General features: G+C 55.5%; 8 protein-coding genes across 8 annotated transcripts; 5 read left to right on the forward strand and 3 right to left on the reverse strand.

The window, feature by feature from the left end:
- Positions 1–224: 224 nt before the first annotated feature.
- BZA05DRAFT_143926 (P-loop containing nucleoside triphosphate hydrolase protein) lies at positions 225–2299 on the forward strand. Its single transcript, XM_051478927.1, has 3 exons — positions 225–794; positions 859–1969; positions 2030–2299. The coding sequence occupies exons 1-3, from the start codon at positions 499–501 to the stop codon at positions 2090–2092; spliced, it is 1470 nt and encodes a 489-aa protein (XP_051336610.1). The 5' UTR covers positions 225–498; the 3' UTR covers positions 2093–2299.
- A 663-nt stretch (positions 2300–2962) lies between these two features.
- Positions 2963–4664, forward strand: BZA05DRAFT_431462 (chitin synthase III catalytic subunit). The gene is made up of 3 exons (XM_051486191.1): positions 2963–3629; positions 3757–4328; positions 4387–4664. The coding sequence occupies exons 1-3, from the start codon at positions 3392–3394 to the stop codon at positions 4588–4590; spliced, it is 1014 nt and encodes a 337-aa protein (XP_051336611.1). The 5' UTR covers positions 2963–3391; the 3' UTR covers positions 4591–4664.
- A 385-nt stretch (positions 4665–5049) lies between these two features.
- BZA05DRAFT_143972 (uncharacterized protein) lies at positions 5050–5894 on the forward strand. The gene is made up of 5 exons (XM_051478928.1): positions 5050–5290; positions 5364–5456; positions 5514–5550; positions 5656–5734; positions 5761–5894. Exons 1-4 carry the CDS (start codon positions 5174–5176, stop codon positions 5694–5696), a joined length of 288 nt encoding a protein of 95 aa, XP_051336612.1. The 5' UTR covers positions 5050–5173; the 3' UTR covers positions 5697–5734; positions 5761–5894.
- Positions 5895–6901: 1007 nt separating this feature from the next.
- BZA05DRAFT_317297 (uncharacterized protein) lies at positions 6902–7324 on the reverse strand (the record flags this gene model as incomplete). Its single annotated transcript, XM_051480400.1, has 1 exon — positions 6902–7324. A coding segment is annotated over one exon (423 nt), but the record flags the coding sequence as incomplete, so codon positions are not given.
- Positions 7325–8161: 837 nt separating this feature from the next.
- BZA05DRAFT_144048 (ef-hand superfamily Ca2+-modulated protein) lies at positions 8162–9387 on the reverse strand. The gene is made up of 4 exons (XM_051478930.1): positions 9132–9387; positions 8894–9081; positions 8525–8833; positions 8162–8464 (listed from the first exon to the last, which is right to left on the reverse strand). Exons 1-4 carry the CDS (start codon positions 9132–9134, stop codon positions 8422–8424), a joined length of 543 nt encoding a protein of 180 aa, XP_051336614.1. The 5' UTR covers positions 9135–9387; the 3' UTR covers positions 8162–8421.
- A 180-nt stretch (positions 9388–9567) lies between these two features.
- BZA05DRAFT_377896 (uncharacterized protein) lies at positions 9568–11670 on the forward strand. Its single transcript, XM_051481845.1, has 4 exons — positions 9568–9805; positions 9860–10787; positions 10836–11241; positions 11294–11670. The coding sequence occupies exons 1-4, from the start codon at positions 9726–9728 to the stop codon at positions 11554–11556; spliced, it is 1677 nt and encodes a 558-aa protein (XP_051336615.1). The 5' UTR covers positions 9568–9725; the 3' UTR covers positions 11557–11670.
- A 78-nt stretch (positions 11671–11748) lies between these two features.
- On the forward strand, positions 11749–12694 carry BZA05DRAFT_144009 (uncharacterized protein). The gene has a single exon (XM_051478929.1). It carries the CDS (start codon positions 11940–11942, stop codon positions 12576–12578), a length of 639 nt encoding a protein of 212 aa, XP_051336616.1. The 5' UTR covers positions 11749–11939; the 3' UTR covers positions 12579–12694.
- BZA05DRAFT_447727 (uncharacterized protein) lies at positions 12588–13787 on the reverse strand (the record flags this gene model as incomplete). Its single annotated transcript, XM_051487181.1, has 2 exons — positions 12588–13180; positions 13241–13787. 2 exons carry the CDS (start codon positions 13785–13787, stop codon positions 12588–12590), a joined length of 1140 nt encoding a protein of 379 aa, XP_051336617.1.
- Between the last annotated feature and the right edge of the window lie 2552 nt (positions 13788–16339).

Consider the following 16339-nt stretch of genomic DNA (forward strand, 5'->3'; position numbering starts at 1 on the left):
TACGCGAGTATCACCGTAGCTACTCTACATGCAATATGTCCTGCGAATGCTCATTGACCGCCCATGACCACTCAGCTCAGTGAAAAATCCATGCCATGCGAGAACCCATGGCCCCTCACGCCCATGAGCCTTTCACGATTAACATTGTGCGTCACGGTCCCGGAGCGGTGCGTGCCAGAATGGGACCTTACAATACTGTGTCGCGTTTGATCGTTTCTGGCACGGTGCAGAATGAGCTCTGCGAGGCTTCCACTGGTGGGGTGAATGAGGCTCTTCAGCGCTAGTGGCACCACCAACTCTAACCCCGCCAACGCGACCGGTAGCGAGCTCTCTTCGTCTTCTCTACTTTGGACAGCTACACGACAACCTCTCCCGCTATACATACTTCGAGAACTTCAATACCCGCTCGGATTCAAAGGCACCCTGCGATAGACCAATTTTAACCCCTCCCTCCCTCATACCTCAATCTCTACGCACGGAACGTAATCACCCACCACAATGTCCGACCAACCACCATCCCTCGCTTCTCGTATGGGCCCCGTCCCCGGCGACAAGCCTGCTGCCGAAGTGCCCGCTCCCATTACCTCCTGGGCCGATGAAGCATCGGAAGCAGCAGAGCCCACTGCCCCCGCCGCCGCCGCTGCTCCCGCGGCCACCACAACAACAGAGGCTACCGCAGAAGACAAGACCGACCTGTTGGAGAGTCAATATGAAGTCGCCGTCAAGCTGGCCGGAATGCAGGGAGACCCCAACAGCCCTCTATTCTCGGTCAAGCGATTCGAGGACCTAGGACTGTAAGTCGCACCTTCGTTGTCCCCCCCCCCCATCGCTTCGTGCGCTGACGGTGATGATCTTTAGGTCGAAGCAACTGCTGGACGGAATATACTTTATGAACTTCAAGAAGCCGTCGAAGATCCAAGAGCGCGCGCTGCCGCTCCTACTGAGCGACCCGCCGATGAACATGATCGGCCAGTCCCAGTCCGGCACCGGAAAGACCGCCGCCTTCGTTCTCACGATGCTCACGCGCGTCGACGCGACCCTGCCCACCGTCCAAGCGCTGTGTCTCGCGCCCTCACGCGAACTCGCCCGCCAGATTATGACCGTCGTCGAGACTATGGGACAGTTCACTGACGTCAAGGCGCAATTCGCGATTCCGAACGCGATCGCCCGCGGCCAGAAGATCGGCGCGCATATCGTTGTTGGAACGCCCGGGACGGTCAACAACATGATCCGGCAGAGACAGCTGCCGGTCGAGAACTTGAGGGTGTTCGTCCTCGACGAGGCCGATAACATGTTGGATCAGCAGGGCCTCGGTGATCAGTGCATACGTGTCAAGCAGCAAGTTCCCCAATCCTGCCAGATCGTGCTCTTCTCTGCGACGTTTCCACAGGAGGTCGTTCAATACGCCAATGTGTTCGCGCCCAACGCGAACCAGATCACGCTCAAGCAGGAGGAGCTCACGGTCGACGGGATCAAGCAGCTGTACATGGACTGCGAAAGCGAGGACGACAAGTACCGGATCCTGGTAGAGCTCTACCACATCCTGACGGTCGGCTCGTCGGTCGTCTTCGTCAAGCGCCGCGAGGCCGCCGCCGAGATCCAGCGGCGCATGGAGGCCGACGGCCACAAAGTTGTCGCGCTCCACGGCAACCTCGACACGGTCGAGCGCGACCGCATCATGGACGACTTTGCGAGCGGCCGCGCAAAGGTGTTGATCACCACCAACGTCCTCGCGAGAGGTATCGACGTGGCGACCGTCTCCATGGTCATCAACTACGATATCCCGCTCGATGGGAATGGCCGGCCAGACCCCCAGACTTACCTCCACCGCATTGGCCGCACGGGTAGATTCGGACGTGTCGGCGTCAGCATCAGCTTCGTTCACGATAAGAAGAGCTGGCAGGAGCTCAATGAGATACAGAAGCATTTTGGTGTGCAGATGACGAGGGTCCCGACCCATGATGTTGACGTAGGTTCCACCCTTTCATCCATGCGACTACGTAGCAGATGCTGACGATACGACGAACAGGAGGTCGAGAGGATCATGAAGGAAGTGCTCAAGTCGAAGACTGCGGGTGTAGCCAAGAAGTAGCTTGCTTGCTTGCTTATGCAGAGTGCGGGATGTACTGTTGTGTTGTTTTTCTTTTTCTTTTTCTGCAATTTATAATGGATGATTTGGTACGAGTATGACGATCTTGGGGCGATGTCCGAGGCGATGTTCGAAGCGATGTTCGAGTTGGCTGGAAAAATTGGGGATTTTCTGTGTTGTGTTGTTTCTACATCAGTGATCCGGGGGCGGTGGGTCACGTTTGTGAATACCTGCTTGAATAGAAGGGAGTGGAGTGGATTGTGGACTCGGGAGGGCTTGCTGGTAGAGTAGAGTCTTGGATGCTCCGCGGGGCGATTCTACACAATTGTGTGTGAGATGTTGTCGCGTACGGTCTTACTGTTGGACGTCAGGGCAATTGTGGTTCTTTTGTTTGATTGCATGCAATCTGTAGCTAGATCATGGCAATATTTGGACAATTGTGGTGGTAGTTAGACACCAGTTGAATTGAATGAAACAGCTCTCGCGAGTGCGAGTTTGTGAATCACTCTATTTGTCTCCCAACTCTCATAGCCAATGGCGATTTTACAAGTTTAAGATGGCGTAGTATGACGCATAGGTACACTCCACACTGTTCTTCCATCACTGCCGTCACTGTGCGTTGAATCCGACCAATGCTGTTTCTCAGACCTCGATACCGATACCTATGATGGCTATGACCATCGTCGACGGGATACTCTTCCCGCCTATCATGAAATATTTTGTTTGTTTTCTCCACTGGGACTTCGAGGTTCGAATGTCCTGGTTCCCTCGTTCATCTTGACGGCGCCGGCGGGCCGCGGCCGACCAATGCATGCTAACCAACTATTAATAGGGGCCAATAGTTAGCAAGTGAGATGTTCTAAGCGTTGCTCCTGACAACCCGCAGCACCTTCCGATGCGACACAAACGTTAGTTAACGATACGCGCGCAGACGTAGTTGGACGAATCTGACTTGACGATCCGCAAGCTTTCAAACAAAAACAAATACAACAACACGCTTCCCCCGCTCTCCTTTCTTTCTTTCTTTATGTATGCCGCCGTGGACGTCGATACGTGAAAGTCCGACCAACACTGCGCGCGCCAAACATCGACCGACCGAGAACGATCGCTCCCGCGCCCTTGTACAGTACATAAACGAACCGATACCGCTCTTGGCATAGAATAGATATTACTCCTTAACGAACGACGAACGGACTGCAGCCATCGTTGCACGCCTCTCCTCGCAGTCGCAGCATCGCCCTCTCCCTCCCACCCCCTGACAACACCTCCGCCCCTCGACCCCCCGCAGCCGCAGTCGCAGCGATGTCCTTCGGCAGCTTCCAGTCCATGTGCGAAACGGTGCCGATACCGCTGTGCGCGTTAGTCGGACCGTACGACGGCTCAGCCGACCGGCCAGGAATCGAGGCGCGGTGCTTCTCGCGCACGATTGAGGCCGCAAATACCATCATATTTCAGGCCGCAAGCGACTTTGTTCACATCGGCGCTCTCATCATGTGCCTCATCATGGTGTTTCATGTCAGGTCGAAGTTTACGGCTGTTGGTATGTTTGATTTTGTTTTGGAACGGGGAGGGGGGAGGGGGAGAGGGAGGGGGAGAGGGAGGGGGAAGGGGAGCTGGGAATGTAGGAACTGAAAAGGGAACTGATGGCTGATGGCGCGCGCACACAGGTCGTAAGGAAATCACGTCGTTCTTCTACCTCTTCATGCTACTCACCATCTTCTCGCTGTGCCTGGACTCCGGCGTGATCCCGATCGGCTCCAAAACATATGCGTACTTCGTCGCGGCGCAGGCGGGACTGACCTCTGCGACGTGCACCTGTCTCCTGATCAACGGCTTCATTGGCTTCCAGGTGTACGAGGACGGCACGACGCTCTCCGTCTGGCTGATGCGCATCTGCTCGCTGGTGATGTTCATGCTCACCGGCGCCATCGCCGTCTGCACCTTCAACGGCTACGGAGGCCTCGACCCGACAAAGACCACCGCGCTGTTCGTGCTCATGTACGTCGTCAACGCGCTGTTCTTGTTCATCTACGTGTGCTGCCAGATCATGCTGGTGCTCGGCACCCTCGAGGATCGCTGGCCGCTGGGTGATATCGCTTTTGGCGTGTTTTTCTTCGCCGTGGGACAGGTCTTGCTCTACGCTTTCTCCGACAAGATCTGTGAGGAGGTGAACCACTACCTGGATGGAATGTTCTTTTCGTCTATCTGCAATCTGTTGGCTGTGATGATGGTGTACAAGGTAATTCCCCCCTCCCCCTCCCGCTTCCCCCCGCCTGTTCCTTCGCTGACCCGCGCAGTACTGGGACTCCATCACCAAGGAAGACCTCGAATTCAGCGTCGGCACGAAGACCAACATCTGGGAAGTGAAGGAGCCACTGCTCGACGACAGCGACCGCCGAGCAACGATCTACGACCAGGGCCCGCAGAGCGACTACGGAGGTTCATACATGGGCGGCGGCGGCAACCGCCACAGCCAGGGCTTCTACACCGACCGGTACTAATACCTCTCACGCTCTTACTCGGTTGGTTTTGTGTCTTCAGTTTTTGTGTCTTCAGTTTTTGTGTCTTCAGTTTTATAGCGTTTTCAGATACCTCATGTAGCGATTGTGTCTGGAGTTGGAATGAATGGGGGGGAGGGGGGGGTTCTCTTCTTTTGTGATTCTTTTGTCTGTAGTTTACAAGCCATCCTTTTGTTGCTCTCTCTCTGCGTTCCATGCGATGCAATGCGTTTCCCTTTTTTTTCCATTACTTAGGTTCAGTGTCAGTATGGTATTTTCTTTCTTTCTGCTTCGATACCCGGGGGAGACAGGAGAGGACTTAAGAGAGGGGGACGGGCCATCTGGGGGGTTTAATTGGATATCTAGATGTTAAGAGGAATCACTCGCGAGTCACGAGTCGCGTCCATGAATCTGGAGCATCTAATCTAATCTTATCTCCCACGCTTCCCTGCCATTGTTACTACGACAGCCACGAGCCTGAGCCTCAACCTCACGTTCCCCAGCTCACACGCACCTTCCACCCCACCACGCACCCCACCACGCACCACCACCCCACCACACACACACGAAAACAGCAGCAGAAGCAATGGCCGAACCCACCACCGCCGCGATCTCCGAGCCGCTCGACCTGGTCCGCCTCTCGCTCGACGAGCAGGTATTCGTCAAGCTGCGCGGCGACCGCGAGCTTCGCGGGAGACTCCACGTTCGCCCTCCTTGCCTCCCTCCCCCTCCCCCGATGATGATGGCGGTGGTGCTGACAGCGAACCAAAATCAAGGCGTACGACTCGCATTGCAACCTGGTCCTGGCCGATGTCGAGGAGACCGTGTATATCGTCAACGACGACGAGGAGGATGAGGAGGGGTTTCAGGTAGCTTTCCCTTGCGGGTGGGGATGGGCTGGAGGTGGGGGCTGATAATGGGGATAGACGATAAAGAAAAGCTCTGAGATGCTGTTTGTGCGCGGTAAGCTCCCTCAATCGCGAGATGGGCTGTGAGATGGGCCAGGTGCTGGTGCGGTGCTGGTGCTCGTGCACGAAGCTATGCTAATGCGGTGGTGGCGGAACATAGGTGACTCCGTCGTGCTCATTTCGCCGCAGGCGCAGTCGTAGCGCTCTCTCTCAAGACCAGTGGGACCGAAGGAATGGAGGCGGAGGGAAGGATGCGGAGGAGGAGGAGGAGGGCACACATCAAGTTTATTTCACGTCTGTAAGCCTGTCAAGACTACGAGTACGGTGAACGCCGGCAACAACAAACAACACCAATACATATACCCATATCCGTCCGCGCGTCTAGGCGGAGGGAGGGAGTGTGTGGGAGGGGGAGGGGGAGGAGGGCAGACGCGGTTTCCCCAAGCAGTCGTCAACAGGCATAAAAGCTTAAATCTGTTTCATAGAGGCGTGTAGCCTTTACCAATGGGGGACCACTGGGGGGCTGCTGTTAGTATTCCTCATGGTGTGATCAAAATCAATGAGCAGATCCTATTCAAGGACTCCCCCACCCTCACCTCTGTTATTGTCCATGTAGTCTAAAGCTCCAAGCATTGTCCGCAGCCGGTGGGTTGCCGATGCCAATTCCGTGCACGCCTCGAACCAGGTCATTTGCGCAATCTCAATCGCGGAACTCACTCATTCTGATTGCCAATGTTGATATGTTCAAATACGTATGATACAAGCTTTATGTACGCAGAGAGATTAAACATGGAAGTCGTTGGTATCTCTAGGTACATCGCAAGCCGTTATTCTACTGCTGAGGCACCACAGTATCGCGGCACAATGCATGCCTCACTCCTCCCTCCCTCCTCCATCCCGTGAACTTCTAGTGACCAGTCAGTCAGTAGTGAAGTTCTTTCCGTCTAGGAACTCGATCACGCCCTCGTTCCTCGTTCGTTGTTCGTCGTTCGTCGTCAGTTGGTCGAAAACAGGTTCAAACTTCACCACCTCGTCCTTCCAGTCCTTGATACCAGCCGAGGGACGAGTCGGCGGTGGGGATGTTGTAGGTAGAGCTCCGCTAGGATTACTACCTATGGCTACTATATCGCTCTCCATGTACTCTGCCAGTGGGCCCACTTCGATCGCGGAGCCACTACGGTAATTGTAGTTGCCAATGTTGATGTGAAAGCCAGAACGCCAGCACCAATTTCTGGGCTTGGGTGTAGGAAGGAGTCAGAGTTAGGCTTGCCGGGATGTAGTGTTAAGATGACGATAGCACCGGAGGACGTAGGTACTCGTAGTAGAGGAGTACGTGCTGTGTAGTCGAACTATGAATACAGGATATGGACTTCCCGGTTCTGCAGCACTCGCTGTGTACGGAGGCAAGTCTTCTGGTCTGACCGACCATTACCACCGAGCGGGATATCGTAGTTGCAGACCATCGAGACGGCAGCGACGGTAGTTGCGACGTCGGTACCTCTCGCGAGGACGTTAGGTTGTTGGTAGTGATCAGCCCCTCCTCCCTTTGCGCGTCCGCTCGCAAAGCAAAGGTAAAGTCGTCCATGATGCGGTCTCGCTCGACCGTGTTTGTGCGTCGAGGTTGCCATGGAGCGCGGCAACGGCCTCCATGAGACGCAAGTTATTGACGCTGGAGCTCGGCCCTTGAGGAAGACGACGGACGGACGAGTCGGCAGTGGGGATGTTGTACTTAGGTAGAGCTCCACCCTGATCCGGTACTCATCATCGTCGCTTTCACAATCTGTGTATATACCTAGGTAGAGCTGCTTGATCCCATCGACTGTGATATCCTCGTGCTTGAGCGTGCGTGATCTGGTTCGCGCTGGGTGCGAACACATCGGATTGGCGTATTGATAGGCTGCCTGCCTGCGGAAACGGCGCTGATAAGAGCGCAATCTGGCAGGATTGGGAAACTTGGGGAACTTGTTGCTTGATACGGATGTACTGAGCGCCGAGACACTGGCGATCCAGCGGATAGGTAGGTACATAGCTGGCTTGGAGCGACCGCCGGCATGATTGTGAGCCGTAGAAACATAGGTTCATGGAGCCACCGGCCCACCGCAGCACCAGGGCTACGCAGGTTTTCGTGAAGGGGTAGGTCGTGTCATAGAGCTGGATGACCATACCCACTGAAGGAATACGGGATAAAAGAATCGATCGGCGGAGCATCACTGGGTATGTGGGCAGATAACAAACCGGCATCCTTCATCCAGACCTGGAAGTCCGACGGACTTCGTGGCATAGCAAGTCGGCGTCTTGGTAGAGTCGTCTTTCAAAATACCCGGCGCATCGATAGCTGGGTCATCTTTGAGTTGTGGTTCTATCCATCGAGAATCCAATTCCATCCTTCGTGATAGGTATCTACACTCTGGCGGTGGCTACATCCACACCCTTTTGTGGTGGTTGATACTCTGCAAGTCAGGGATGTATACTTCGCCTGAAGGAAGCTGATCGAGCGTGATTGTGGCTTTGTTGAGCTCCTCTATGTGCTGGAAAGCATCGGTGAGGACGAGCTGATGAGGGCGTTCTCGGTAGGGGAGGGGAAGATGGTTGGGAGACGAGGGATACAGGGGATGTAGAACAGGATTGTGAGATCGAAGTTGGGATTGCCTTTTGGCATTGTACTCCAAATGAAGTGGCAAGAGTAGGCGGGAGTAGCCTTGGTGAGCTGTGATGTGTAGAGAAGGAGACGAGGACGGGCTGAAAGAAGGGTTTTATATGGTGGGTGAGGTTTGCAACGGAATGATCTAGATGTTACCACTATCACTCGGCACTTGGTGCTAGTGGGCCGAGGAAATGGATTATTGTCGGTCAGGGGTCCTGCTCAAGAATCCATTCATCCAGGCCAAACCCCAAACGACGCCGGTAGGTTCGAGCAAACCAGTCATCACAGAACACCCGCCCTCCTCATGACCCCCTCGAACTCGTCACTGCCCACCACTACTATTAGCCTCGCCTCCCCCACCCCCCCTTGGAGAAGGAGAACTCACATAGTAACCCCTCTCCCGCTCTCCCCCTTCGTAGCTTCAGCGATCATATCCCTCAACTGCTGCTCACTGACCTCCTCCTTCAGTTCGGCAGCTATGCGCTTCAGATCATGCATCGTAATCCTGTTCCCCGTAGTAAACAGTCTGAATGCCTCATCCACCTCCTCACTATCGTCGTGCGAGGATGTGGAGCGAAGCTTTAGTGCCGCAACTTCTAGAAACTGCTCGTACGCCACTGTGCCCTCGTCCTCGTCGACGATGGCCTCCAGGATCTCGGAGAGCTCTGTGGCGGAGGGTTCGAGGCCCAGTGCTCTGTATTCCTCGCACCGTTACCAATAGTGTCCCCAGTGAAGTAGAGTATGCGGTAGTTACATCAGAGCATTCCGAACATCGGAGCTATTCATCGCGTCGCCGGTCGAGAAGAGGGACCATGCCTCGGACACCTCGCGCTCTTCGGCGGCGCTGAGGGAGAGCGATTTTGCGAGCGCTGAGGGCTTGCCGGCACTTTTGTTCTGCGCTTGGACTTTTTGTTTCGAGGGGGCGGCGCGCTTCTTGGGAGGCTGATGGGTGTTAGCTAACTACGCAACGGTGCCGGAGAGGTTGAGTGCACCATTTTACTGGCGCTGGTGAAGTCGTGTGTCTAGGTGGATGTGAATGGTCGCGGAAGACGTGAAGCTCAGCTATGGCGACTCAAGCGTCATAGGCAAGGATCGTGCTGCGGCCCGCATGCGAGACTAGGCTCGCTTCGATCGGTGGATAAGACTTGGTGATGTCGCTGCGAAGGGATCAATCGTGACTCGCGAGCAGTGATTGTTATTCAAGCCAACAGTTGGAAAGGTTCCAACCTGGCGGTGGTTATTGATTCCGGGTGTGGGGAGTTCCCTCGATGGCACTGGCAACTACATCGATACCGTTCGACCTTGGAGCGTCATCTGCGATGAATTATACACTTCCGCAGCCTCACGTTTCGACTCGAGATGTAACTTTACAACGACAATCTAGGTTGCTGTAGCCCTGAGCCGCGGGGAATGTTGCGCGCGGCTTCACCTTTGCTTCCCGTCGTTCTTCGTGTGTTCTTTGAGTCACACCATGCGTCGCCCCTGCCCCGCGCCAAGCCCTGCCCCTCCATATCGTGTGGTCATTCGATTTCTGACTCCAACATCCGCCGAAGACGAAGACGAAGCCAATTCATTCCGCACCGATCATGTCGACCTCCGAGCCCCCCACCGAGCAGACCGCCGCTCTTAGCGTCGAGGATACACCAGCTGAGGACGTTCCTCTGGGGTGAGCACGATGATGTCCACATCTTGAGTTCGGTGTTCCTGACAGCCAGAACAGTCCCGACGGAAAGCCCCTCACCAAGTCGGCTATCAAGAAACTGCAGAAGGAGAAAGAGAAGGCCGAGAAGGCCGCCGCCCGCAAGGCCAAGGAGGACGCTGAGAAGGCCGCCCGTGACGCAGCGAACGTCGACCATGCCACCGAGTTCTACGGAAAGCAGCCGCTCAACAACTCCGCGACCCGTCCCGGCCACACCTATGCTCAGTTGTCGGCGCTGAGCGCGGCGAATGACGGGGAGGAGGTGATCCTGCGTGCGAGGGTTCAGAACTCGAGAGCCCAGGGCGCAAAGATGGTGTTCTTGGTGCTCCGACAGAGTTTCGAGACTATCCAGGCGCTGCTCCAGGTCGCCGGCGATGGAAGTGTCAGCAAGCAGATGGTCAAATGGGCGGCGGGCATCAACAATGAGTCCATCGTGATGGTCCACGGAACCGTCAAGAAGGTCGACGAGGAGATCAAGTCGGCGAGTGTCTCCGATGCCGAGATCCACATCACCAAGATCTACATTGTCTCCGAGGCGCCTGCACAGCCCGCAATTCTGTTCGAGGACGCCAGTCGCTCTGAGGCGAAAGCCAAGGAGCTTGGGCTTCCCGAGGTGGCTCTGTCGACGAGATTGGACAACCGTGTTATCGACCTGAGGATTCTGTCGAATCAGGCGATCTTCAGATTGTCGTCAGGTGTGGGTCAGCTGTTCCGCGATTATCTCTTCAAGCTAGGATTCGTCGAGTTCCACACGCCGAAGTTGATTGCTGCCGCCAGTGAAGGAGGTGCGAACGTCTTCAAGGTCACATACTTCAACAAGGATGCCTTCCTGGCACAGAGCCCTCAGCTGTACAAGCAGATGCTCGTTGTTGGTGGCTTCGAGCGTGTCATGGAAATTGGACCTGTGTTCCGTGCTGAGAACTCGCAGACTCACCGTCACATGACCGAGGTATTGCCGTCGCTCTGCCCCAGTGTAACTGCAGTCTGACATCGCTAGTTCACCGGTCTCGATATGGAAATGGCCTTCAACGAGCACTACCACGAAGTGATGGAAGTCCTGGCGGACATGCTGGTCAACGTCTTCAAGGGCCTGCGCCAGAACTTTGCGAAGGAGATTTCCATCGTCCGCGATCAGTACCCGATCGAAGAATTTAAGTTCCCTGAGTCCGGCAAGGACGTATTAGTCCTCACCTTCAAGCAGGGAGTAGCAATGCTTCACGAGGCTGGCCACAATGATGTCTCCAACCTGGAGGATCTCTCTACCGAAATGGAGCGTACCCTCGGACGCCTTGTCAGAGCGAAGTACGATACTGATTTCTACGTTCTCGACAAATTCCCATCTGCAGCGAGACCATTCTACACCATGCCCGACCCCGCTGACAACCTATACTCAAACTCTTACGGTACCAACCACTCACGTCTTCCCTCATCCCGCTCCTTAGCTAACGTATTTAGACTTCTTCATGCGTGGCGAAGAGATCCTCTCCGGCGCTCAGCGTGTGCACGACGCCGAGTTCCTCGCCGAGCGAATGAAGGTCTTCGGCGTCGACCCCGACTCTCCCGGTCTGGAGGACTACGTTCAGTCCTTCCGCAACGGAGCACCGCCTCACGCCGGAGGAGGTATCGGTCTTGAGCGTGTCGTTTTCTTGTTCCTCGGTCTTGGAAACATCAGGCGTGCGAGTGCTTTCCCGCGTGATCCGGTTAGGCTGAGGCCGTAGATGGGGTGTAATAGACTGGGAGAATGTTGGGGAGACTTGTTGTAGCTATGAATAAGATCGCACCACCAGCAGTGACAAACACTACGAGTCTGCGAGGACTGCGCCGCACGGGTATCCACCTGCGACGAATTAGACGACTCCAGCGATTCTTGCCTGCCAGCTGCGTTTGCAGTGGCTGGCATGCATCGTCCCGGGACATGCCTTACTGCTGCAGTGCTGCTCCCGGTGACTGTACATAAACCCCATTCACCCCCCACATTCACTCCCATTAATCACACACAGCATCCAGCCATCCAGCCATCCAGCCATCCTCCAGGGCACCCATTAGCTAGACGCACACCCCATCATCATCATCAATACACAAGTAAAGTAAAAGCCCGAAAATGGAATTCCTAGTCCAAGTCTACCCGCTCGACCAGCCCGCCTACCCACCCGCCTACCAGCCCGCCTACCAGCCCGCCTACCCACCGACCATTTACCTGCCCGCACCCCCACCTCCACCACCACCACCCCCTACCCGCACGCGCCCCAAACGCCACCACAAACCCCAGCATATCCTCTTCTGCCCATTCGACGTCGACGACCATAACAGCTGCGCATGCGACTGCGGCTGCGGCCGCTACCGCGACGAGTGTAAGCCTCCGCACCGAAAGCGGGGCAGGGACAGGGAAAGGGGCAGAAGCAAGGAGCGCGGGATGTCAGGGGGTTATCAATGGATCGTCGGCGGCGGATGGGGCGGGTGGGGCGGGAGAGGTGGCGACGAAGGAAGAGGTGCGGACAGGCCGCAGACAATCATGGGCTACTCGGACGAACCCTACGGTCCCTACGTGGATCGCGGCCACCGGGGGGAGCTTGAGGGGTTACGCAGGGAGACGGAGGCGTTGCGCGGGCAGATATATACCCTCACGGGTGGGCCGCAGGATCACGGGTGGGACAGGAATAGAGATAGGGACAGAGATAGAGACAGGGACAGGGACAGAGGCAGGGACAGAGGCACAGTGTACCGTCGTATTGAGCTATAACATATTCAATCAGACCGCCTTCTGCCGTCGCAGCTCAGTACTACTGAGTTTCTCCCCATCGTGCGCAATCAGTAGATCCACGACTGCAACCTCCAGCTCCGGCCAGACCGCCTCAGTGCGTTTGGCGTTGACCGCTGCGCCGCCCGAGGCTGTTTCCTGTGTTACTACCAGTGCTGTGACGGTAGGATCGGTAATCGTGGGCCCAAACGGGTCGGAAATCGACACAATCTCAATGTGCAGGTTCCTCCGCTCCTCCGACGCCCCCGCGCCCTTTCCCTCCTCGCGGAACTCGGGCACCTCCGAAAGTAGCTTTTTCTCGTCCCCGTCACCGCCCTCGCCGCGCCCTGTTCCCTCGGCCGCGCGCGACTCGAACGGCGTGACGTCAACGACACCACGTAAAAACTCTAGCGAGCGCGTCGAGCGCTCCTCCCAGCTCTCCATAAACTCCGCGTGCTTCTTGTTCCGCAGCATGGCGGGGCCGGTAAGACCCACGATCAGCCGCGGGTTCGTAGCGGGAGCGGCGCTGGGCGAGGTGAGGAGGTACGCCGTCATCGTGAGCAGGAGCTTGTGGCCCAGGTGAAGATGATCGAATGTTCCGCCGACTGTGCAGGTACATAGCGGTTAGCCAATCCGCACACCTCGTTGGAAAACGTAGAAGCTACCAGCGACAACCGCGTGCTCCTCGCCCTCGCCCGCCGCGCCCGCCAGCTCCGCATCCACCTCCCCCGCCGGCGCCCGCACCCCCGCGTCAACATAGTACACATGCACGCCCGGGCTCCCCGTGGCGGCCAGGAACGCGCCCTGCAGCTGGTACCCGGCTTCGCCGCGCGGGACCAGGAGGACGTCCCACTCCTGCAGGTCCGCGAGCTGGTCGGTGCTCATCACGGGGCCGAAGGAGGCCTCGGCTTCGTCTTCGGGCGAGAGCAGGACGATCCGCACATCGAATGGGACCGCGGAGGCGGGTCGCGGGGTAAGCCGGTAAACTAGCGAGTATAGCCCGGTTAGGAGCCGCTGCGCCGGGGCGAAGGTCGTGCGTCGTGGGGTCGTGGGGAACGGTGCGGGCACGCCGATGTACAGGAGGGTCGGGAGGGTGAGTGGGCGGGCGAGGGCGGAGGTTAGCGGCGCCGTCCAGAAGGTGAGGGTAGACGCGATGGATGTGTGAGGTGAGGGAGGTAGGAGGAGCGCGGTTGTGAGCGGGCGGGACGACATTTTGATGGTGTCTGGGGAAATGGGAGCTGTGAGGTGCGGGTGCGGATGAGGCAGGGGTAGATGAACTTGGAGCTAGGTACTACAGACGCTGCGTTGATCATAGAATGGCACTCGCAAGTCGGGATCCGGGAGCAAAATAGTAGCATTGAAGCTTCCATTATCGCTGGTAGGCTAGTATCCAGGGCGGATGACGAGGAGCCCGAAGCAAACATGAGCGATATACCCCCATCTGAAGCCTTTATTCCCGAGAATTGGCGATGAGGTAACTTACCAATGGTTTTGCTGGAACTCCACAACACCTGCGGGACTCATTGGACTTCAACCTTCATCATGGGTCGGGTTTGGGGCTGCGCAACATGGAATAGGTAGTGCGCTCGGACTGCTCGTGGCAGAAATAAGGGTGAACGGGCGAAAAAGTAACCAATAGGCTCAAAGTGCACGAATACTAGTAGAGTGATTGATCATGATGGAGTGGGGGCTTGGTCGAGTGGAGATGTCTCTTCAAACTCTCATCCAACCATGTCCATCCTCCATAATGTCCATCATGCTACCCTCTATCCAATACTTGTCACCACTTTATGCTGTCACCGCAATTATGTACCCAGCCACATTTATCAGCTACTTTCCTTCGTCAAGCAACAAAAAAGCCGCCGCGCTATCCGGATACTTTATGTCTGCCACGAGTACAACTACCAGGTACTAATAGCTTCACCACTCTCACTTGCCATTCTTCCACACACGCTCCCTTATGTCCACCCTCAACATAAGTACACACCTCGCTCCTGCGAAATAGCCCTCCCACCCCGCCTTCCACCAAGTATGTCGGCTGGTGCGAAGAGCCATTTCTTCGTTTGCTGTTTTTATTTCCCTTTTCGACCCGAACTACGAACGGCAGTGATCAAATCGCTATTCGCATCACATCGGCAATTCATGCTACCGCTTGCACGGTCAATGTAGACTCATGTTGTGATTGTAGGGAGCTAGCGATCCCCGCAGAGCGAGGGAATGGCCGCTAGAGCGAGCGACATTTGGAGGTACCTAGGCGGTGCGGGAGAATCTTTAAGCGGGCGAGGATAGGGATCGAGGATAGTGAGTGAGAACGGTGGGAGTAAGAGAGGGAGAATAGCGAGCGAGAATGGTGAGAAGGAACGGTGAGCGAGAATGCAGAGGGAGAATAGGGACGAGAATAGTGAATGAGAATAGTGGGTACGAAAAGTGAGCGAGAAGAGCCAGCGAGAAACGCGGGCGAGAATGAAAAGGGAGAATAGCTATCGAGAATGGCGAACGAGGATAGTAAATGAGAATAGTGAGAAAATTGAGCGAGGATAGTGAGAAATAGTAAGAAATGTGAGCGAGGACAATTGTGAGTGAGAATTGTGAGTGAGAATTGTGAGTGAGAGTTGTGAGTGAGAATTGTGAGTGAGCGTAGCGGGCGAGACTAGCGAGCGAGATTAGCAAGTGGGAATAGCCAGCAAGAATGGCGAGAGTGAGAATAGCTATCGAGAAGGGCGAACGAGAACAGTGGGTAAGAAAATCGAGCGAGAATGGAGAGGGAGAATAATGAGTGAGAATAGCCAGCGAGAATGGAGAACAGTGAGTGAGAATAGTGAGTGAGCGTAGCGGGCGAGACTGGCGAGCGAGAATAGTAAGTGAGAATAGCAGGTGAGAATAACGAGCGAGGACATTTGTGAGTGAGAATAGTAAGAAAAGCGAGCGAAGACAACCGTAAGTGAGAATAAGGAGTGAGAATAACCAGCGAGAATAACCAGCGAGAATAGTAAGTAAAAATGGAGAGCGAGAATGAGCGAGAATAGCGAACGAGAATCGTGAATGAAGATGGTGAGTGAGAATGGAGAGCGGAAATGGTGAGTGAGAATAAGGAGCGAGAATGGATAGTGAGAGTGGAGAGGGAGAATAGCGAGGATAATTGTTCTTCACGCAAGACAAACTTCCAGCTTTGTCCAATGTTGCTCTTAGAAGAATATGCTGTGGGTCTGCATTGGGTCGATAATGTCCTCCAGGAAAATCGTTTGGCGGCGGATCTTTGAAGAACAGAAAGGAAAGTTTGACGCCAAAGACAAAGACGATTGTCTTCCGCTACGCTCTTCTAATGGAGACATTCAAAATTGGATGCAGTTATCCGACCATTGGCAGTCACAATGAAGCATTGAAACTTGTTGAACGGTGGGGGTTATCCTCCGATTGGTGGTGTGGGAGGAAGGGGGGGGGAGAAAGAGAGGAAGAGAGAAGGGACAAGAAGCCTTACCGGGAGAAAACCTACATGGTGCTTGGAACTGAATCGCCGTTGAGAGTCGTTATTGAGGCTTGTCGCTGGCGTCAAGTCATGTGACGTCACTCGCCTATCGAGTGGTAATATATGAAGTGCCGCAATGACATCTACCTAACAACGAGTAGTTACAACAGTTTGGATTCCGTACGCAGGCTCCAGATGTACGGAGAAATCAAAAGTTCCATTTCTACAGGAACGCCTGTTGCGTATCGCTGCCTCGAGCCCCAGCCGGCAAGTTCATAGTTCACTGTAAGACCAGCAC

The sequence above is a fragment of the Tricharina praecox genome (assembly GCF_024521635.1).
Source record: "Tricharina praecox strain CBS 144465 chromosome Unknown BZA05scaffold_25, whole genome shotgun sequence".
Lineage (NCBI taxonomy): Eukaryota > Fungi > Ascomycota > Pezizomycetes > Pezizales > Pyronemataceae > Tricharina > Tricharina praecox.